The sequence below is a fragment of the Venturia canescens genome, chromosome 7 (assembly GCF_019457755.1).
Source record: "Venturia canescens isolate UGA chromosome 7, ASM1945775v1, whole genome shotgun sequence".
NCBI classification, from domain to species: Eukaryota; Metazoa; Arthropoda; class Insecta; order Hymenoptera; family Ichneumonidae; genus Venturia; species Venturia canescens.
This window is the reverse complement of record NC_057427.1, coordinates 12,410,062-12,432,689: the sequence shown is the minus strand read 5'-3', so window position 1 is coordinate 12,432,689 and position 22,628 is coordinate 12,410,062. Positions and strand designations below refer to the sequence as shown.

General features: G+C 38.1%; 1 protein-coding gene across 2 annotated transcripts; it reads left to right on the top strand.

Annotated features, from left to right (window-relative positions):
* The first annotated feature begins 17,385 nt into the window (after positions 1-17,385).
* On the top strand, positions 17,386-22,579 carry LOC122413998 (maternal protein exuperantia-like). Of its 2 annotated transcripts, none has more exons than XM_043424739.1 (6): positions 17,386-17,697; positions 19,404-19,707; positions 20,041-20,322; positions 20,449-20,650; positions 20,773-20,918; positions 21,339-22,579. In XM_043424739.1, exons 2-6 carry the CDS (start codon positions 19,408-19,410, stop codon positions 21,681-21,683), a joined length of 1,275 nt encoding a protein of 424 aa, XP_043280674.1. In that variant the 5' UTR covers positions 17,386-17,697; positions 19,404-19,407; the 3' UTR covers positions 21,684-22,579. The 2 variants fall into 2 exon arrangements, with proteins under 2 accessions (XP_043280674.1, XP_043280673.1); XM_043424738.1 differs by having other exon boundaries at positions 17,387-17,697; positions 19,372-19,707.
* Positions 22,580-22,628: the final 49 nt, after the last annotated feature.

Sequence of the window (22,628 nt, the reverse complement as noted above, 5' to 3'; positions counted from 1 at the left end):
ATCGTTCGACTACTTTTGTTAAATTGTTCAAAATTGTTGTTTTGTTTTCCGTTGCATATCGAATCATTTTGCTTCCAGTGGGAGTATTACAAACACCAGTAATTATAGGCAGCCTTTGGCAAGATTAATACTTGGTTGAGTAGCCGCTTATTAAGCTTGCATCGATCACTCGATTCGGACATTGATCGGGGTGCGATCGGGATCCTCATGCAAATTCTATGATAAAAACGCACGAGTTCGTAATGGTTCACGGATGCGTACACCACTGTAACAATTATAAAACAAATGAATAAATGATATGAAAATATATATCGAACGATGAGCAGCCTCCGATCATGTGAGATGCGTGGCTGAATGATTCGCCAGAAGTATTTCCGTTGATTCGGCAAATAATCGTATTCTGTTTCGTCGCTAAAATCCAATATTTGCCAAGCTAAATGATCGTTTGTCTCCTTTTCTTTATTCCTTCGCCCCCCCCCCCCCCCCCCCCCGCCCCAGTCTTTCCACTCTTTTTTCCTTTCTTCGGCGGTTTCTCTCTTTTTCTCTTCTTGCTTCGTGCAATGTACGCGAACTAATAAAATTTAGATGAAAATTTTGAACATTCAAATGTTGGTTGGAGCACAAATGGTTTTATGGTGCCTATATATCCATCGATTTATGGATGTCGATGAATTTAGTAGCGAACGTCCGCGTATCAACGCGTCCTTTATGGATCGCATCAAATTGCCATTAACCCCATTAACGGTGCAAAAGATAAATCAATAGTACAACGATTCGAAATCCCCTTCCCCTCACAGCCCAGGGGAAAGGATTGGGCCATAAATCACACCGTGTTCCCACTATTTCTCCGATAGCTCTGTGTGCTTGATTACCTATGGATGTCCGGACATAAGTTTTTTAAACAAATCGTCCTATTCTCGTTATGCCAACACAATGAAAAATATTATTGCCGAACTAACGAAATACATTGATCAATTTTCCTTTTTTCTAAATATGCGCGTAAGAAAAATAATCGTACTTCCCATCTCATGTTACATAAATATTTTCAAATGTTCTCATGCGTTACAAAAGCTGTAATCCAACTCGTTACAAAATATTTTCTCTGTGCACCTGCTTTTGAGATTTGGAATATACTCAAAATATACCATCGAGAAAAAAGGTGACAAGACAAGTTTATATAACAACATTTTATACATTTTATAGTTGTATGGCTTCGCCGGAATTACTTGCTATTCACGGGTGGAACGATACACGTTTGTGGTTACTCATAGGCTATCACATGGAAATACAGGTAAAAGTCCTTCAATTTATCTTCTGCGAGGTATACATAGGTGCGTTGAAGAGATTTATAGTAATGTCGCATGTCGTTGGGCCTGAAAATTGAGCAATTTTTAAACGGGAGATGGCACGCCGTGTACGAATGTAGGGACATATTTTATTAACGTGTGTTTTTCAGTACGATCTCGTAAAGAGAAAAAAAGTACATTTTAGAATGAGGCTATTAATTAACGATAATATTTGCGCATAGAAAAAATCCGGATGCTTTAATCAACGATCCTCCGGTCCGGGACGAAACTGCCCATTGTCAATTTCGGGCAATTCTTTCCATGTCAAATCGACCACTTTCAAACCCCCCGACCCTTTACGATTTGGCTGAAACTTCCGTAATCTCGTTTTTCCCTATTGAGACATTCATGAGAATTTTTTCAAATTTTTTTACGCAACCCAAAAAAGTTATGGATTTTTCAAAAAGATGTCTCATCCAATACAACTCTAATCTTTTACAACTTCATTCCGGTACAACTTGATTTTCACTTATTTCAGAGTTGTATCGGAATGAAGTTGTAAAAGATTAGAGTTGTATTGGATGAGAGATTTTTTTGGGAATATTTAAGAGTACAGATGCATATGATTAAAGATGTATTAGAATAGACACGTTTTTAAATAAAGATCTTTAAGCCTACAGATAATTTGAATTAGAGATAATTTGACAAGGAGTTATTAAGAACGTACTTATTTATGAGTACAGTTTAATTGCCCTGAAAGTTCTTTTATTTAGAGATATTTATGAATAGAGATAGATACTATATAAATAGATTAGAAATTAGGTATGAAATATCTTGAAATCATTCACAAAGATTAATATTGATGTGAAACAAACTTTTTGAATGTAGAGGAGTTGAAAATTGAAAACAAACAAGAAAGTTTTTTTTTAATAAAAAAAAAAAAATAGAAAAAAAATCGGCCCACTAAGGAACTTACGGGGTTACTTGCAGAATAAATCAAATTTTTTTTCGAGATAATAAAAAAAAAAAGTGTCGGAATTCGAAAAATTGATGTGTTTTTCCAAAAAACTAAAAAATAGAACACAGTGGATGGGTCTTACTTAAACCAAGTTTTTATTGAGCATCCTCGGCTTGAAATGCCGATCGTAAATCGTTTATTTTGTAGTGCCTCTTCAACCCAAAAGGATTGCAACAACAATCTCGCCAGATCGGAACTGTCCCACCGATAGTTTCCATCTCATCAATGTCTTATGACTACCTTCTCTATTAATCTTTTCGAACTGCTATTCGACACTTCGCTTGTAGTCAAATAGGATCTATAATTCAAAAGGGTATTGCACGTACGAAACATCACTTTTTGTTGAATGTTCAGGCCTAAAACTAAGATTATAACGCAACTAGTCTTAAAAATCGTTGGATTAGTTGAAGTTTTTTTGCGAATTTTTTGAAAAAAATTGAAACTGTCTTATTGCCTGAAATTGATGGTTTTTTGCTTAAAACTGCAAAAAATTGATTAAAATCTGCACCAATAATTTTTTCAAAAATATCTTCGAAAAGAACAGAAAAAAAACACTCAAGTTTAAAAAAAAAGTTCAATTCGGCCCATTTTTCGAAAAGTTATGGGGAAAAGAAAAAAAAATCTCTATTTTTTTCCAAAAATCATAACTCATTATTCAATCGATTAAAAATTCTGGCAAAAATCAAGAGAGCTCCTTTCAATGGTTATAATAACATGAAAAATTTTGAACCAAATCCAAAATCCAAAAGATTTGAAGTGGCTGATTTGACGTGGAATGCCCCATATGAATATTTGCATTTCTATGAACCTGAAAATAGATCATTATTTGGAACGACTATCTAGAGTCGCGGTAGCGATTCATAGACAAGTATACATTATGTTATGACAAATTGCTGCCAGAGACTCTTTACCGGTATTCATTTTATCGATCCGGTCACATTATTTTTTGTCTTCGTATTCATTGCATTTGGAAGGATAAACGTTTGTTACTCGTCCGGATTTGTAGCAGTATAGTTTTCCATAACATGTTTCTGGATAAATAAAATAACCTTATTCGTACGGTTTCCCGATGACTAGACATGGCCTTTCAAAAAAAAACGTCAGGGGTCAAAAAAATAATCACGTCAAACCTTTCGGAATGCATAAAAAAATGTTGCTCCCGCTGTGACAAATGATGCACCTGCCTTTTTGACAGTGCACAAATGTTTCGGCTTTGAAATCGGTGCCGAAAGTACGTACTTTTTCTCGGGCATTGTGACGCACAGTGCAGGTATATCAAACTTTCTGCCCTTGTAGTGTAATATACTATTTAGTATGAACCCTATCATGATATTTGGTTTGTTTTATCCTGTGTTTTCATGCACCCTATGCACAGTGTTTTATTGGATTTGTTTGAATTTTCGCGTCCTGTTGCCACAGGGAGGTAGGAAACGCATAGGAACGCACAAAATCATAATCATCGTTCGCATCAACGTTCGTTAATCGCGGCCAAGAGCGATTTGTTGGTTTATTGAGAAAGAGGGTGGATAAAAGCTCCAGCAGCGGCTTCAGGCTTCCTGAAACATGCACGTGTACCAAGATAACGGATGTATGCGCCGATACACGCTTAGTACGGCTTTGCCGGTAATAAATATTGATTACTCTCCCCGTAAGGAGAATTTTGTATGATAGAAGAGAACAACGGTATGAAAGGGAAAACAGGAGGAAGAGAAGAGAGATTAGGGTCGGGAAATTTCGGTCCTTGGGGTAGAGAATGACACTGCGGGGGGAAATCCTAATCGAAAAAAACCTCGGCGTCCGGTCCCCTCTCTTGCTGCTGGCACAAGTGCTAAGTAAGACAAACGATTCTGCGCTAAAATGTTTCCCCGTGAGGCGCGCAATACACACTCACGGTGGACGTTGTTAACGTTGCATCGCCGGCGGACGAAGCAGCCGAACATGGCAGAAGAGAACGACGACGAGAACGGCGGAACAGAGCAAAGAAAAGACGGAGAGAGCTCTGTGACACTCGGGATGAGAGCGATACAGGAGAGTTGCTTGTATATCATCAACGACGACTCCCTTGAGTCCACGGCTCTCGCAACCTCCTGTATTTATATTCGTATATATATCGCGTTTGCCTACGCCGATTATCTCGGACGTACGGGATGAATATCCTGCTGCTTGATTTTTATCGAACTGTATTAATTATCTACATTGATACAGTCACTCGATTCATTGATATTTCTCATTTGTACACTGAAAAAATAATTTAGCTGATTCAACGAAATTGTTGTTGGATAAACATATGTCGTTGATTCTCGCGAATAAATATATTTCTCGTTTTGTTGGAGCAAGAAATTTCATTTGCTCGCCACGACTCGTTGACCCAACAAGAAATTCAGTTGAATCAGCAAATTTATTTTCTCGGGGTACGAGGCTCCTAGCACAGATCGTAGCGTCTCTTTTTCGGGCTCCGGCATTTGGAGCGTATCGCTCTTGCAAAACACTCGGCTCGGCGAAAGAACGTTGAAGGCTAATGAATTTTTTAATATTTTCTAATGAATTTCCGCTGCAGTTAGACTCATTCGCGAATATGCTGGGTGAAAGGAAATATGTTGAAAATGCCCCAAAATGACCACTCGCTTTTTGGGGCATTTTCAAATTCTCGGGCAAAGTGGCCACTCGCACGGAATTCCGATTTCTCGGGCACATGACCAGTAAGAATCCTTTATTTTTCCTGAGAGAATTTGACCTCTTTCAAACAGAGAGTGAGAATCATTGTGCGTATTACTGATGATTGTCTATTTTATTTTTATTGACAAAAATCGCATCTATAGCACACAAGGTCTGAGCACATTTCACGCATGTCCCGCAGCAAATCCAGTCTTCGGAGGAATGCGAATAAAAATTTGTCTCTTTCGGTCGTCTTTCTTTTATTGCTAACCAAATTTGAAGGGCTTGAGAAGAGTGGCTGCTTTTTGCCCTAAAAAAAATTATTCGACCAATTTCGAAAAAAAAAGAATGGACAAAGAATTTTAGGACTCAAGAATAGTCGAAAGATCTTTCACTCCTCGATATAGTAGACTAAATATTTTTTTTCCAAAATTCAAGAAACATTTTTGGGACATGAAAAAGAGTGAATAACCCTGTGCTCACCGACGAAACTCGTTAAATTCCCTAAGCGGGACACTTTGCCCGTATTCTCCTACCACTTTGTACAAGAAACTGCACAAGGATCGAATTAAATACGCGCGTATTCCTTCTCCTATATGGATATATAAAGTAAAGGTATTTATACATCGGGGATGGCACTAAAACCTCTTGGTTCGTACACGGAATTTCTGGTGCACGTATAGGGTGGAGAAATAATCCAACGGTAGTCTTCCTAAGCAGCTCCCCGAAGGATTATCTCGTACCTTTAACTACTAATTAACTCAATTACAGTATTACAGAGTATTCAAAGTCTCGTTGCCACGCGCACACTTCCCTGTGCTTCGATGCTCAATCCAAGTGCGTGCGTAAATAAATACTGCTGCTGCTGCTGCTGCTGCTGGCGAAACGGGGCGACGAACAACCGAAGGGCGCACCAATTGTCCCGAGTCCCATCGAGAAATTAGTACAAGCGTGTCTACAATACCCGGGGCTCCTACTCGCGCAAGAGAACTCGCTCTGTAGTGCTTCCTGCTTAATTATATTATTATACTCTGGATTCCCCCAATGTTTCACTGTCGTTTACAAACTGAAGATGAGCCTGAAAAAGGTGCGGCCGTCTCGGTCTCGACCATTTATCTGGAAAGGTTTCCTCGAGCCAAATGGCAAAGCCTCGAAAAAAGGTGTCAATTCTTCGCCCTCATTGTCCAAACCTACTCCACCAACGATGTCGCAAAAGTTTTTCACAAACCGAAGAATTGCTGTTGCTAATTAAGGTTAAAATAAGCGTGGGGTCCCTCGCCATTTGGAGCGTTGTTTCTTCTATATAATTCTTTGAGTCTGAAATTCCATTAATTTCAACTTTTCCAAGTGAGATTCGTAGCCTCAGTTGAAAGAAAAAAAATAAAACGCTAATTCGAAGGAATTAGCGTTTTCTTTTTTTTATAAATTTCTTCTTTAACTTTTTTTTTATAACTGAGTTTTTTCTTATAACTGAAGAGTTACATTTCGAATTTAAGCTTCGTGTTCAATTATTTTTTTGATCAAGTATTTAAAAATTCTGATTTATAAAAAACTTCCGGATCGGCATGACAGATTGATTAAAAGAAGTACAAATGCTGTTCCTTCGAGCTTTTCCGACTTGTAAACGCATCAAACAATTGGAATAGTGGATAACATCGCAAGGGGCATTTTTACTCTTGGCGCCGCTCGATCGGACAACGGAAAAGTCAACACTCCCGACCGGATCGGAGGGTGAACGATCCGAAATATCAATACATGAATATATATTTTCCTTGAGATAGAATAAACGAAAAATTATTGGAAAATCATGAGAAGGAGACAAAAATTTGTCTCTTGCAGAACCCCCTCGATTCCATCCTTCCACAAACTCGAAAGCATCCCATCGAAATACGATGAAATACCTGTCCCGCCCACAAGGAAAAACAGTTTAATTTTATTTTCCCATTCCGTTATTATACCCTCGTGGAAAGGGACCTTAACAATATTTGTTTGTATCATGCGTGGGAAGGTTACGAGTTGACTCGTTCGATCAAACATTACGAGCTGTATACGATTTTGCAATAAAGGAGTTATCGTTCCCTAACTCCTACTTTAAGAGGAATGAGAAAAATAGAGGGAAGAGTGCGGCGAAAGAGCTAAAATTCCGTTTTTGGGATTTCGAAAGAAGGAAAAAACTTGACCTCGTCATTTTCGAAAACTGTGCATTTCCAATGATCGTTTACGTGTCGCGATCGTTTAAATGATTTCGTCGTATAAAATATAGGGTAATATGGGGCAAAACGGACTTATTTCCCGAAACTGAAATTATGCATTTCATAAAATGCATAAAATTTTTTTTTCGGTTCCAAATCATGTTCTGACCATAAACCATGGTAAATTGTAGAATTCCACGGTGACATCCCCAAAAAATTCAAGTTTCAGAGCAAAATAGATCCCAAATTACTTTCTCACTATCTATTCGCTTTTTGAATTATTTTTAAAAACCACAATAGTAATCAAAGTACGACTAAGGAAAAAAGGTTTTTTAATCATTTTTTACAAAAATCGCACTCGTAGCTGACATCTTCGTCATCAACACTTATACACAAGGTGTGTGCCCATTTTTTGCATGTTACACGGTAAATCCAATCTTCGGAAGACGACGAATATAACCCTTCGCAAAAAATGCAAGAAGCGTCTTCAGAAGACGAGGACTTGGCTGTCTTGGTGAGCTTTTTTTTCTGTCTGCTAAACTGCTACATTTCGAAAAATTTCGATATTTCGATTTTTATGCCTCTTGGAGGCTGCTGTGTCCGATGTGCCCTGGAAAATTTTTTTGAAGAAATTTCGGAAAGTAGGACCATAAATCAATGGTGGGACTCCGATATAGTGCGAACACGAAATATACCCCAGCACGATGGACCCAAAGTTGATTTTTTACATTCCTCAAAAACATGACAGAAATGGGATAGATAAGATTTGACTCATTTTTTTTTCATTTACATCCAAGGAATGGAGCCTGAGTGGTCGCATTTCTTTTCCCATATTACCGAGTTGACATTCTATTCGGGAACAGTAGCTTGGAACGGTTGTATTTCGAAAAATGTCGGTTTTCGACTTTTATGCCTCTGAGGGGCTGTGTCCGTTTTGCCCCGAATTTTTTTTTTACGAAATTCGGAAAACAAGGACTGGGCATCAATTCTGGGACTCAAAAATATTTGAAAGACCATATGCTCACCAATGAAACTTGCTTAAATCCTTAAGTGTCCATTTTGCCCCATACTACCCTACTGCTTTTCATTATTTTTTCTTTCCTTCAAAGAGCGCCGCCCTCCCTTTATCAATTCTTGCTTACGAGGCGATGAGGTGACGAAACGCCGATGACGGAAATGGTATTTCGTCGCAACACCGACGGGCGTGCAAGCGCTTACACCTGTGGCGTTTTGTCTCGGAACTTTGCAAGCTTGAACCATGCGTTGAAGCAATGCGCACATCGACATCTACCGCCCGTCAATCTCCGATGATAACAACCTCGTTTCCTCGATATGAGGCTGGGAATAATACGATCGCGATGCTTCAAATGCGGTTAAGGAGGTTACCCCGTGTGGCAGCCAGATGTTTTGGGGTTTTTTGCGGCGAGGAAAAACTTTTGAAAATTTGAAGGATTTATTTATTACTATTTCAACTCTATTATATGATAGAATTTTTGAACTTTAATACTTCGGGTAGATTCGGTGCACAACTATACTCCACAGGAACCGATATGTTTCTCCATGGTCTCCACGAGTACGGGCGATGGGTTCATTTGAGTTAAAAAATCCAAAGAGCGTTTTGATTTGTAAAGCAGTGGCTATCGCCTGAACTGTAATCGTAAAGAAATATTAAAAATTGAAGGATTTTCGGGCTTTGAAAGATTTTTAAAATTAAAATTTTGTCTTTCAAAGCCCGAAAATCCTTCGATTTTTAATATTTCTTCACGATTCTAGGGGGTGAGATGCAGGGTGAGCCCCTTAAATATTCTCAAATGACTCGTGTACGTTTCATTCGCGGCTTCTGGAAATGTAAAGCTGTACCGCAAAGTTGTATACAAAATGAACAAATGGGCCAATCTCGTTTGATAAAAAAGGATGCAGCCGCTAGTTAGGACAGTCGACGCGATCCAAGAGTAAACAACAAGAGAGTGCTCATTACAGAGATTAATACGGCACTGTCGTTATTGTAACGAGTCCTATTTACCGGAGATTCTTGTCCGAGCTTCCACCATCCGCATCACCGAATCACGTACGCGAACCACATGTATGAAGAAAAATCTAAAACGCTCTCTCCCCCTCTCACTTTTCCCCTTGTCTTTGAAGTATGCTATTATGTGTGCGCCACGAGCCACGTGACTCATATAAACGGCAACCGGGAATTAATGATGCAAACGAGTCACCGCTAATCCGTGATCGTACAGTTAACCGGTACGGGATTTTTGTGGTCGTACGGATCGTCGGTTAATTGTGGTAATAAATTTTCTCCCTTACCTCAACAAAATCGAGCTCCCGGTGGCTCTGCGAATCTCTGTACGTATGTATAAACAAAGTTGCTTGTGCAGGACGATACGTCACACGGGCTACCCGTACGCACCGCCACGCGTGTAGCCTGCTGGTCGTATTATATCCCCAAATGTTCATATTTTGTCACAGCGATTGGCTAACTCCGGGCCACATCCGCGTTCGACGCTTTAAGGAAGTTGAGGCTGTACAGTCATTTTTTTACCCAAAAGTGATGACCTGTACCTTTCAAAAGTTAGGCCAGTTTACAGTTTGGCAACGTTGCATACACTTTAAAGAAAAGTTGGGGAAAAAAAGACGAAAAACTGGTGAAAGCTCAGTCGAAAACACGAACGGTGACGACCCCAGCCTCAAAAAACTGCACGGGAAACAGATTATTATTAATATAATCTCAGCAAATCTTCGAATAAATCTGAAAAAATTGGCATTATTCGGCAAGCCTTGCTCATGTTGCCCAAAAAATTTCATATTTTTAGCATCATTTTTAACGGAGATATCACCGAATGTGTCTTGACTTCCATAAGATTACATGTTATTTGGCCCAAATTGTTATTGATTTTTCTCAGCAACGACGCTCCTAAACTGTCTGAAAATTTAACTGATTTTTTTTTACACTTCACTTTATAAGATGCAATCGGTTTAAAAGCGGTGACATCATTTTCATTCTAATGCCTCAACTTCCTTAAGAATTTTCATGATCAATCACCGCTGGTGCTACTGCTTCCTTGATATTCCGTGGATCGTCCCTCATCTCAATTGAATCCGTTATTTCCGTCTCTTCCGCGAGTTCATAAACCCTGTAGATATATCAACATTTATTTATTCGTGTTTTTGTTTATTCTGGCTGGACGGTAAAAATTGAAAAAAACATCTGCTACTAAGTTACATCAAAGAAGCATTGAAGAACGCGGAATAAGATGATGATAGTTTTCAGTAACTGCGATTGACCCGGTTTGCCACTTCCACCGAGCGAACGAGACGGATCCGGTCTCCGGACTCGAGTCTATTATTAATAGAGGCTATTTGGTGCTTCGTACGTAACGCTATCACGCTCGTGTGCTCATTAGAGACGTATTTATTGAGATGAAATATAACACAAGTACTTTTGCTTACACGAAGACTAAATACACTGGGGGGTGGTGAGCAAGAGAGGCCTGTGACGGTCCAGCTTGGCACGATCTGTGAATGAACAGCGACCACACGGGACGGGGACCAAGCGTTGTATAACCGGAGAGCAAGAGAGAGAGAGAGAGGAAGGCGGGAGGAGGTAAACGAAAATGCTAACGTAGTGGCCGACCCTCGTTTCTCTGCCACCAACATTCGTGTTTTCGCGCCCTGCCGAGTCGCGATGGTGGGAGGGAAAATGGGAAAAGAGGTTGCGGGCAAACAAGAGTGCAACCTACATCTCTATCTCTTGCTCTCCCATGCTCGGACATTACACTCAAGCACAGGTTTAAATGAGGTCGCTCAACGCTCCAGGCTTTCTCCCACGAAATTGTTCCACCACGTTGTCATCTCGGCCTCGGTAAATACATATGTAGGTACTGCGTATGTACAAATACATACGAGCCATTCCACGCCGGGCGGGCTTGACATTTTTCAACTGCAACCCTGACCCCCCTTTGTCGGTCGCTATTTTTTCACACATTTTCTCACCCAAGGAATATGCGAACGGGCATCTCGTCACTGACTACTTCATCCAGCTTCTTTTCTATTTCCCAAGCGGCGTTTGAGCGAGCTTTACATTTATTTCGTCCTCCCAGCGTCCCTGGCGCGGCGCGCCTATTTTTCCGGATCAACGCAGCGTGTGCGCCTGCGGCAGCGATCGCTCGGAAACTAAGATCGCTCAAATAAATCTTCAAACCAAATTACACGCAATTGTCGATCTGTATTTGTGGAAAGAAAAGAGGAAAATATCGAAAAGTGGTTTGAGTACTGTCAAAAGATTTTTCTAAAAATCTGAAATTTTGGGAAAATTCCTTTTTTTTATGTACTAACGATTTCCGTTGAAGCTCCAAGAAAAAAAAATCGATTTTTGTTCGCATCGCCCTAGTATGTATACAAATAGACACAATACTCGAAGATGTACAAGGAGCAGCGTTCGATCGTTGAATTGTACACGTCTCGAGTGCGGGGTAGTACGTGCTGGGTGTACGAGTACCGCATGGCCGCGTGATAAACGTAGAGATGTACCGGCGCGTGCACAGCGGGAGGGATCCGCACGCCAAACGAAATAAACTGAATTTGCTCAACGATTTTCCATTAACACGTCGCAGCCCGCCGCACCGGGGGCGAAATCTCTGATAAACTTTATGCATATACACGCAAATATTTTTTCAATGTAGGGGAGACCGGGGCAAAACGGGATACCTAAGGAAATATTGAACTTTTCAGAAGTTTGGGAAGCTCCGTCTATTTTTTACTCCCAAAAACTAAGAAATTTACTGGAATTCTTTTTAATTTTCAAAAAAAAAAAAATTCCGAGGCAAAAAGAGGCACCTGTCAAAAACTGATGAAATTTTTTTTACTATGATTTTAATTCAATGCACCTTGGGTGCATTTTGCACCCGTAACCGAGTGCTTCCGACTTACCGCTGTAAGCGTTGAAAGCGATCTCAGCGCTTACAGAGCTCAAACGTAAGTCGGGCGCATGCTGCGAGCGCTCTCAGCGCTTACAACGCTCTAACGTACGTCGAACGCATCGAATTCAATTCAAAATTAATTATATGAATAATAACGAAGATTGCCGATGTTTATTGTGTTAAAAAGTGTATTCTTTATCTACTGAATCATGGATTTAGTGCCAAAATTGTGCGGAGTGGGTACACATGATTTATGCGCAGGTCGTAGACAGTAATTTGCGAAGCAGTAATCGCAGATATACAAATACTTTTTGTATATCCGTGTAGCAACGTTTTCACTTTGGAAGTGATGTAAAAAAAGAGAATTTGAAAAAAACGATTTAAAAAAAAATCAAAATCCGAAAAAAAAACAAGATAGTTTGGAAAAAATATGTTTCATGTTCTTTTCGGACAAGTATAAAAATTGGGAAAAAAAAGAGAACAAAATTTCTCTCATTTTTCGGGTATCCCGTTTTGCCCCGGTCTCCCCTATATAATACGTGCGAATACACATGCATTACGGAAACTCTGATGTTGCGTGTACCCGCGTGACACAAGCAGAAACGCGCAAATATATACTATGACTCTACCGAAAGGAGCGTCTGCACCTTTGTTTTCGCCGTCGCTTGACCGCTTGCCTTCCGAAAAGTGCCCGAACTCTGCGCCACTTTTTCGAGCAATCGTCGATTTCTCAAAATGAAAGATGCGGACGCTCTCGCTTGAACGAAAGCAGACTACTGTGATGCGTTCAACTTTTTTTCACTTATAGCGAAACAAAAACAATGTCAAATTTTTGTAGAATGCCAACGTTTGACCTTGGCGCTCACGCACGTTTTGTAATGGAGTGTGATTAATTAAGAGTATTTTACTACAGGGTCAGAGTCCGGAAATAAATCTCATTTATGGATGACCGCGACGCTGGGACGCGGAGTTACTGAGGCGACTGGATCCCGAACTGCGAGCCCGCAAATGACTTATTTTTGAGCTGTGAAAAGAAAGAGGTTTACATATAATTATTGTCACCAACGAATATTGAATTCACGCAAATCAATATGCGCTTTCGCATCATTGATGCTGAACAATGAGAAGGCCACACGAAATGAAAATGATATCTGTTGAATTATGCAAGCAGATTTCGAAATAAATGGCACAAAGTTTAAGCAGAGCAATTATATATTTTATTCAATGAACTTTACTCTAAGAGATCTATCGATTAACTGAGCGTTGCAGTGGTCGAAAAAGTCACTCTAACTCTAACGACAAAGGGCCTCGTGTCGACCTCTTTCTTGACCTGTATATTCGTTTTATAAACAAACTTGTAGGACTGCAAGCACGCTCTTATGTGTATTGTTTAATATCAAGTTTTATTACTATGCTGATGGATTATTTTTGCTCATATTTCAATAATATCATCGCTTTTAAACCGATTGCATCTTATAAAGTGAAGTATAAAAAGAAATCTGTTAAGGAGGGTGGATCACAAAATAAAAATAAGCAGAATTCGATAAAATATGGTGATAACATTCTTTGGCATCAAGTCGCATCAAGTATACAAATACAATTTATTTCAAATTTTTTTACCACATGATCATTGAACAATTGAGCGTTAAATCAAAGTTCTTATGCACGAGATGTATAACTGTATATATGTAAACTCTATGCTTATATACACGTGATCTTTAGTGTTCAATTACTCGAGAGCTATGTGGTAGAAAAATCTAAAAAAAATTTATATTGTCCTATATATTTTTAAAGAATACATTTGCCAAATTTTATGTAATTCTTATCATTTTGAAATTCTTAATATTTTTAACATGTTTTAGCATGGCAACACTATTAAATTTTCACACAGTTTAGGAGCACCGTTACTGAGAAAAATCATTAACAATTTGGGCCAAATAACATGTAACCTTATGGAAGTCAAGGTACATTCAGTAATGTCTCTGTTAAAAATGAAGCTAAAAGTATGAAATGTTTTGGGCAACATGAGCAAGGCTTGCTGAATAACGTCAATTTTTTCAGATTAATTAGGAGATTTGCTGAGATTATATTAATAATAATCTGTATCCCGTACAGTTTTTTGAGGCTAGGATCGTCACCGTCCGTGTTTTCGACTGAGCTTTCACCAGTTTTTCGTATTTTTTTCCCCACTCTTCTTTAAAGTGTATATGCAACATTGCCAAAATGTAAACTGGCCTAACTTTTGAAAGGTACCGGTCATAAATTTTGGGTAAAAAAAATGACTGTACGGCCGCAACTTCGTCTTTAAAGAATAACACTACCGAAAAATGTAAAATTCGATAGAAAAAACGATTAATTAGTTAACGAAAACGCGGGAAAATTAACGGGAATGGAAAATCTACAGTAGGATGGCGCAAAAAAATTGACTATTTTTTTTTCAGGGTCTCCTATGAAAATATGTTAATTTATCATGCTTCAAGAGCCCCCTCCAGAAATCAGCTCAAAAAAAATTTTTTTAAAGGTCGCTCAAGATTTTTAAAAATTCCAGCAAAAATAGTCAAAATTTGACTTTTATTATTTAAAAAAATTTTTTGCTCAATACAGCGAAATTATGTACAGAAAAAACCAATTAATTTCTGAAATTTTTAACTCCAAATGTTCATTTTAAAAGGTCGCTCAAAATTCATTTTAATTTTTATATACTTTGCTTTTAATGCTTCAAGCGACTTTTAAATATTGATTATCAATTTGAATTTTGAGTTCCAATTAGTAAGATAATCGATGAAAATACAGCGCGAAACGGAGGAAAAATCGTACATAGGAAAAATCATAATGTAGCTAATAGACCAGAAAAACGGAAATTTTTTTACGAACATCACTCAGTATTGTGCCAAATTCACTCATTATGACAGTCAATAAATGTTTTAATTAAACATAATTACATTTTCTCTGCTAACTAGTTTTCGTAATTGTTTGAATTATTTAAATAAAAATATCGACCTATTGTAAAATCATACCTTGTTACGTCAGATTTTTCCTCCATTTCGTTGTGTATTTATAACCATTATCTTACTTATTTTAAGGTAACTCCTGTACTGCATGCTAGTCAAATGAGTACTAAATTTTCAAAACGCTTTTAGACCAAGTTTAACGTACCGACTAAATGCATTGTTAGTGGATTTGTATTACAGCATATCTTATTAAGATGTAAAAATATTAAAAACGCTAGTTTTACAAAACCACCAACTGATAAATGCAAATTTCCACGCTGACACATTTTCGCTGGTATTTTTCAAAGAATTATCTGCGTTTTTTGATCGATTTCATTGCAACAAGTCTCATTTTGTTCGTCAACTGGTCCTTTATGAATTCACCACGTAGTTGTTTTTTTAACTTGATCGTTTCACTGTTGCAGCTAATTGTTCATTAAGTGAAAAAACTTTTTCATTCATAATTTCTGAAGGAATGAGTTTAAAGGAAAATCTACGAGGTGAATTCGTAGAGGATCAGTTGAGGAACGAAATTAGACTTGGTGCAATAAAATCGGTTAAAAAATACAGATGATTCTTCAAAAATGCCTGTGAAAATGTGTCATCATGGAAATTTGCGTCTATCAGTTGATGGTTTTGCAAAACTGTCATTTTAAATATTTTTTCGCGTTAATAAAATATGCTTGAATACATATCTACTAACAATAAGTTTAATCGATACGTTGAACTTGGTATAAAAGCGTTTTGAAAATTTAGCACTCATTTGACTAGCATGCAGTACAGGATTCGAGTTACCTCAAGTGAAAATTAAAATGAATAATCCATATGAATATTTAAAGGCCTCTCGAAACATCGAAAGCAAAGCATATAAAAATTAAAATGAACTACAAGCGACCTTTTAAAATGAATATTTTGAGTTAAAAATTTCAGAAACTCATTGGTTTTTTCTGAACAAAATTTCGATGTATCGACCAAAAAAATTTTCAAAATAAAGTCAAATTTCAACTATTTTTGGAATTTTTAAAAATCTTGAGCGACCTTTAAACATTTTTTTGTTGAGTTGATTTTTGGAGGGGCTCTTGAAACATGATAAATTAACATATTATTATCGGAGACCCTGAAAAAAAAAATAGTCGATTTTTTTGCACCACCCTAATCTACAGGCAAAAAAAACACCAATTACGATTATTTTCAAGCGACGTTGACAGGGCTTAAAATTTATCTCGAATCAAATTTCCATAACGATTCGATCATAATATTGATACACGGAGAAAACGGATTCGTTTTGTATAATGAGGAATATATTTTTTTTTTCAAGAATTTTAAAAGTATTTACGCATCGATTACAAACAGTATTTTTTTAATTTTTCAATTTTTCATCCCTTCAATTCTAAACAGCTTCATGAGCATAGCAAAAAGTGATGCACGTGCGAGAACGATATTTCGTTTTGTTTTCGAGTGTTATTCATCATGTCAGACTAGCACTTACTGATAAGTGGAAATGTATTGTAAATCACAAATTTTCACTGTCAGCATCGTAAATTCTATGATAAATACACGAATATACACCGAATACGTGTGACATTTTACCATACATATCGTTTTTTTTCAGGGTTGCCCGAGCATACTTTACAATATAAACATTGAAGTGACTGAAAACATTTTTTACTATGCTTATAGAGAAAAACACTCTTAAGTCTTTTGAATAAAAGGGTATTGGTCTTTTTACTATGGTGGATAGAACAGTTCTTATTACTGATGCTCTTTGAAGTAATGCTGCAATCCAGTTCTATACTGTCCCCGAGATACTATATTCTTAGTATACTTTCCTCTAGAATTTTCGGCCTCGTTTTCTCCGTGTACGTATACATACTTTTTGTTGCAACGAGAGACAAGCATCCGGGGCCAATCTAGAAGTTTAATTCTTACGAGTTCAAATTCTTTACGTATAGAACACGCTATTTATTTTTTCATCGCCCACCTATAATTAGTTTATCGATGCGGAGTTGTAGAGTAGAATGTTACAGTGTATTTATTGAAGAGTGCGTGCGTGAAATCTCGAGAAGGGGTGCCACCTGTGAGCGAAGAAACGAAGCTTGGATCGAGCTTTCGCTCCGCCGATGACGAGTGGCGAGTTTCATCGCGTCTTACGACGACGTTACGATACAGTGCGACACGTGCGCTCCAACGACAACGAGAGAGGCGCTTATGTGACAGGGGAGCAGGGAAGTAGGGAGAAGAAAGAAGAACAACGACGACGAAAAAGTGGAGCGGGCGGGGAGGGAGGTAAAAAGAAAGAAAGAGATGATACGTGTTTAGTACGCCGCCAAGAGCGGAGAAGCGAAAATAAAAGAAAGAGAGAAAAAAGCTTTCGGTCAAATCATAGGCAGTGTGGCGCGAGAGCACGAGAGTACGAGATTGGCTGATACGGTTATCTGAGAGGCCTGTCGGGATCTGCCGGGATTTCCCCTCTTTTACGGGCCCCATCGAATTGGTTCGGTAGCAGTTTGTCCGAGAGCAGCGCACGTCACGTTCATTTTCATCCCATTTACCGTCAAAGAAAATTTATCGCTCTTACGCGACGATAGGAGCTTTGTAACTTGTAACGCACGCGAGAATTTGACAACGATTTCCGTAAGTATTTTACGATAAGCCCCGATTAAATTGTAGGGCGGGGCATAATAGATGAAAATGTTTGGAGAAAGAACAAGAATCAACCAAAAAGGAAAGATTGTAAACGAGAAAAGGGACTCGACGAATTGTGCAAATTTTGCTGCCGGCAGCCACGTGTGTAGCATTATTATTTTATTCTTTATATCGCATTACATTTCTTTTTCTCTTCCTCGCTCTCATCTTCCATTCCTTTATCACTCTCACCATCGCACCAATTTTATCTCTCAGCGCCAACGAGATCGTTCTCCATATTAATATTGATTTATATCTTACAATCACGTTCATTTCGCTCTTCTTGTGTCGTTATTATTATTATACAGTTTGCTAATTCTTCAAATAACGTGTGTCGTATTAGACACAAACGCCTGAAATACTTGTGCAATACACGATGAATATTTTTTTCATGTACAACACGTGAAGAAAAAATGCTCGCGTTCATTCGTTCGCGACCTCGATTCTTCTTTGAGAAAAAAAAAAGAGAGAGAGAAAAAATAAAACAAAACAAATACGTTAATGAACGTTTTCTGGGCACACGGAGTTTTCCGTGTCTCTAATCAAATATCTCGCGAGTGTCAAAGTTATCTTCCGAACGTTTGTCCCAAGAGGTGTAATATACCATCGTATTATTTGGTGCTAAGCTAAAACTGCTCTATACCTACATATTTATATACCCTCGTTTATAGATTCGTAAAGATATCAAACACTATATTAAGTAAAATGTTAAAATTCCCATTTTTCATCGCAAAATAAAATTGTTTCTACAAAATGGAGACACGTCGCGTGGAATAATTGTCGAAATAATCGCTTTCGGGAAAGTTCGTTCGGTTCAATCAGTTTCCGTTGCACAAATAAAAAATCGCTTTCCAAACAGGTATATATGAAATAAAAAAAATATTGCGGTATAAAATATAAACGAATTAAAACATAATTTTATGATAAAATGCTGCTCGAGGTGCTTCAAATGAACATTTATATTATTTCGTTACAAAAGCACAATGCCCGTCGAGGAATCCTCGTAACGTTTATAATAGCAATGTAAATACAGTGCGGCTACAAAGTCATTCTTTCGTCAAGTCCGATCGCTTATCCTTGTTATTGTTTTCTCACGCTCCGGGGAATTTGAATAAGACCTGGTCAAAGCGAATAAACTCGTTCGCTGGTTGTGTATATTTATTGTTTCGTTTGAATTTCTGTTTCCATATATACGTACCCGAATATACACGAAGCTAAGAAATTTTAGCTCGAACAAAATAAATACTATCTTCGTGTTCTGCTCGAATTCCCAAGAAATCACACAGCATAAATCTGATTTTCCACATTTTTTCCATCCAACGCAGACGTTTTTTTCGTTTTTCTTTGAATGTAAGTCGCATTCATTATTAACGAATATAAATTAAAACTTGAATTAATCGCGATGCGAAATTCTTTGGCTCCGACAGATCGATCGTAATTTCTCAAAATTTTTTATACCTATTTTTTGTGTTTAGTTTATTATTGTTGTTGTTAGCTTCGCGTCCAAGTACAGAATTGGTAAAATTTTCGTCAAGCCCGCCTCTGTATATTCGCATGCGTCGGACGCGGCTAAACCATTTTTATTGTTATTATTTAAAAACTGTGTGCTGGCTTGCTTCGAAGGACAAAGGGAATAAAAAGACTGATATCGATAGTTCAATGATGGTATCGAGCACGAGCGTGGTTGAAAACGGAGATATCGCTCCGGCGATCAAAGCCCCGGACGATCATTTGGGTGTTCCGTCCGGAAATTATCGTCTCGTAGGTTGGGATATGGACGCCACTGGAAGACGCTTCATTGACGAAATTTGTCAAATAGCTATTTACACCCCGGACTCGGAATACTCGCAGTACGTGATGCCTTTCTCCGATCTCAGTCCTACCGCAAAGAAGAGACATCATCTAAAAGTCATGAATGCTGGATGCTACAGAGTTTTGAAAAACAGCTTTACCAACAAGGTAAAACTCGCCTATACCAAATTTCCATCCCGACTCGAAACTATTATTTAGCCATTGACACTCTCGTGCGTTATTTACGTGGTACGTGACAAAGTTTAACGAGAAAATCACAGTTTTTATTGGAAGCATTGGCCTCAAAAATATCTTATGAGCACATCATATCGATAATGGAAGGCACGAATGAAAATTTATTTTTTTTACCTGCGAGGCTCTCTACTAAATACGTTATGAATCGCACGAAAATAAAAATATATTGTACAATTATCGGAGACACTTGTCCACCGAGAAATATTCTTTTCAACGCTAATTTAGTTTCAACATTTTGGCAATAAGGTATTAAAAACGAAGAGCGCGATATCGGCCCTGACGGACTTTTTAGGATGGTTGGAGAGCGTCAAGGGTGACGCAACGGACGGGATTATTCTCGTGCATCATGAGCCACGCAGAGTCAATCCATCGATGCTGATCGAGGCACTGACCAAATATAATTTGCTCGATCGATTCAAGACGATCGTCAAAGGTTTCGCGAATGGTTTCGACATTGCCAAAGCCAAGTGTACCAACACGATCAAGGTCTTTTCCCTCAGGACACTGTCACGAGTCTTTCTCGAAAAGGTAGGCTCTTTAAGAATTTAAAATTGTCGCTTTTCTTTTATCCTTTTGAAAATCGCTCATCTCTAAATTGCTTAATTTTATTTTTTTCGCTTGTTTTCTCTCTCTCTCTCTTTCACTTTTTTCCAGGACGAAGAATTGAGCAGCGCGACTCATCGGGCTCGCTTGGCTCTCCAAATTGTCGAACATTTGAGCAGCGTCGATGAGGAAAATGGTAGAGTCGACGAGGAAATCGGTAGCGGCGATAGTGAACAAAAAATAACGAAAGGGGTCGTTGAATTTATTCGAGAATTCGTACAAACCGTGGAGGCTGCGGAGAAAGAATGTGCAGGTGAGAACGACAACTTTGAAAAAGATTACGTTATACGTAATAAAACAAGTTTTTCACAAACGCATTTTACTATTTTGCGATACTATACGATATTTTTCTTCTCTAATTTTTATTTTTCGCAGAGCACAAACTCGTATTGGAGAGACAAAACAGCTTGAGACCCATTTTTGTGCCTCTGTTGAACAGCATGGGCCGACGAGAAAGGCAGCATGCAAGTCCGTTGCGTAGATTACTCGCCGAATCTGCTATAGATTATGTCCAATTGCAGGTTAGTTCGAAATGTAATAATTAACATTCATACGTATCAGTCCAATTTCGTAGTATTTACTGTTCGATATGTACACTGCAGGTTTTGCATGAAACGTTCAACCACGTATTATGAATCGTTACCGTCATTTTTGGTTCCATTTACTATTAAATAAATTGATGCACCGATTGAATCTAAATTATTATCAAATTTTTATATACGAATCATCATTATATCGTCGATCGATCGGCCAACGAGAATACAATTATAATAATCGTAGAAGACGGCTTGTTTTATTTTCTTATTTTGACAAAAGCTTCGAACGATGCTTGTCAAAAATTATGTTAAAAACGTATACTTCTGCGCATTAAAAAAAAATGTGAATTTGAAGAAAAGCTTAAAATTCGTTCGGTGGATGATGAAAATGTGAAAAATTTCTAGGAAGCGTGGGCTAATAACCGGAAGGAGGGGCTGGAAAACTTAATCGAGAAGAAGGTTACGAGCGGGAAAAAAGACATAGATGATCTGATAGAGATTCTCGAGTATCATTTTGATCCTGATAAAAAGCCATCTCGACCGAACGAGGAGGAGAAAAAAAATGTCGACAAGGTTACATCGGAGAAAAAGAAGAAGAAGAAGAAGAGGAGCTCGAACAACAATAATCTGTCCGGAGCTGAGAGTCCGGACACAACCTCGTACTCGCCAGAAAAACTTAAAGTTGAGGCAGAACAAGTGGTTCCCTCCAGGGAAGCACAACTTTCAGAGTCGTCCGAAAGCCTAATTTAATTCATTTAATTCATTTACGAAAACTAAGTTGATCAAATACGCGTCATTCCTATTGCGTTTCGTACAAACCAGGCATCGATTGAGTAGCTAAAAAAAAATATATCTTTTCTCGTTGAAGATAAAATGGGGAACAAGAAGGAAAAGAGAGGGAAAGAATCGTTAAAATTCAATCGAACAATAACGAGGCATGGTCCTGGCGACGAAGCCGTCCAACTAATATTGCAAAACAGATGTGCAAAAGCATCGTATTATTTTATTCAAACTCACTATTATATTATTATTTCTCTTGTTTCAATCGTACAACCTTAACGTACGTTGTGATTGAATATTAATTAGTTTTCTACATTCGTAATCGTATTATAATACGGAGCCGGATCGAATGGATCTCGTTCGAGAACTGATTTGCGGTAATAAGACGCTTATAAACGACCTGCGTATACGCAGTTGGGCTGAACCAAAAAGTAAATCGTATACAGAAGTATTTTCTCATTGATAATTACCGATGGAGAGAACGTATCTCTCCGATTGCATCGTACTTATTTTTTGATCCGTACGTAACTGGACGATCGTTGGATCCTCGTCCCCTTATTTTTGTTTCTGATTATTATTTTTTTTTTCTTTTCTACAAATACACAACATAATATCAAACAGATAATGGATCGGAGCGTCGTCGACGAGTCTGGAGAATGACTATTGATGACGAGAATGACACAAATTTTTGGATTTCTCGATGTCGTTGTACATTTAGCTCATAAAGTATTGTACCTCGTCACCGAATTCCAGATCATGCATCAGCGATATTATGTTGATAACAAGAAAAAATAATACACAACTCGCTTGTTCAACCAAGATCTCATTTTGTATTATCTCAAAGTATAATAAAGTTTATTCGATAATTGCGCTACGTTCTATCCGTCACCCGCATCATGTCCTCTGTCGTCTGTC

What these genes read in the sequence shown, in the direction of transcription:
- LOC122413998 (XM_043424739.1), top strand. Translation starts at nt 19,408, where the DNA reads ATGATGGTATCGAGCACGAGCGTGGTTGAAAACGGAGATATCGCTCCG. An exon ending in TGCGGAGAAAGAATGTGCAG is followed by an intron (nt 20,651 to 20,772) that starts GTGAGAACGACA and finishes TATTTTTCGCAG; the next exon opens with AGCACAAACTCGTATTGGAG. An exon ending in TAGATTATGTCCAATTGCAG is followed by an intron (nt 20,919 to 21,338) that starts GTTAGTTCGAAA and finishes AAAAATTTCTAG; the next exon opens with GAAGCGTGGGCTAATAACCG.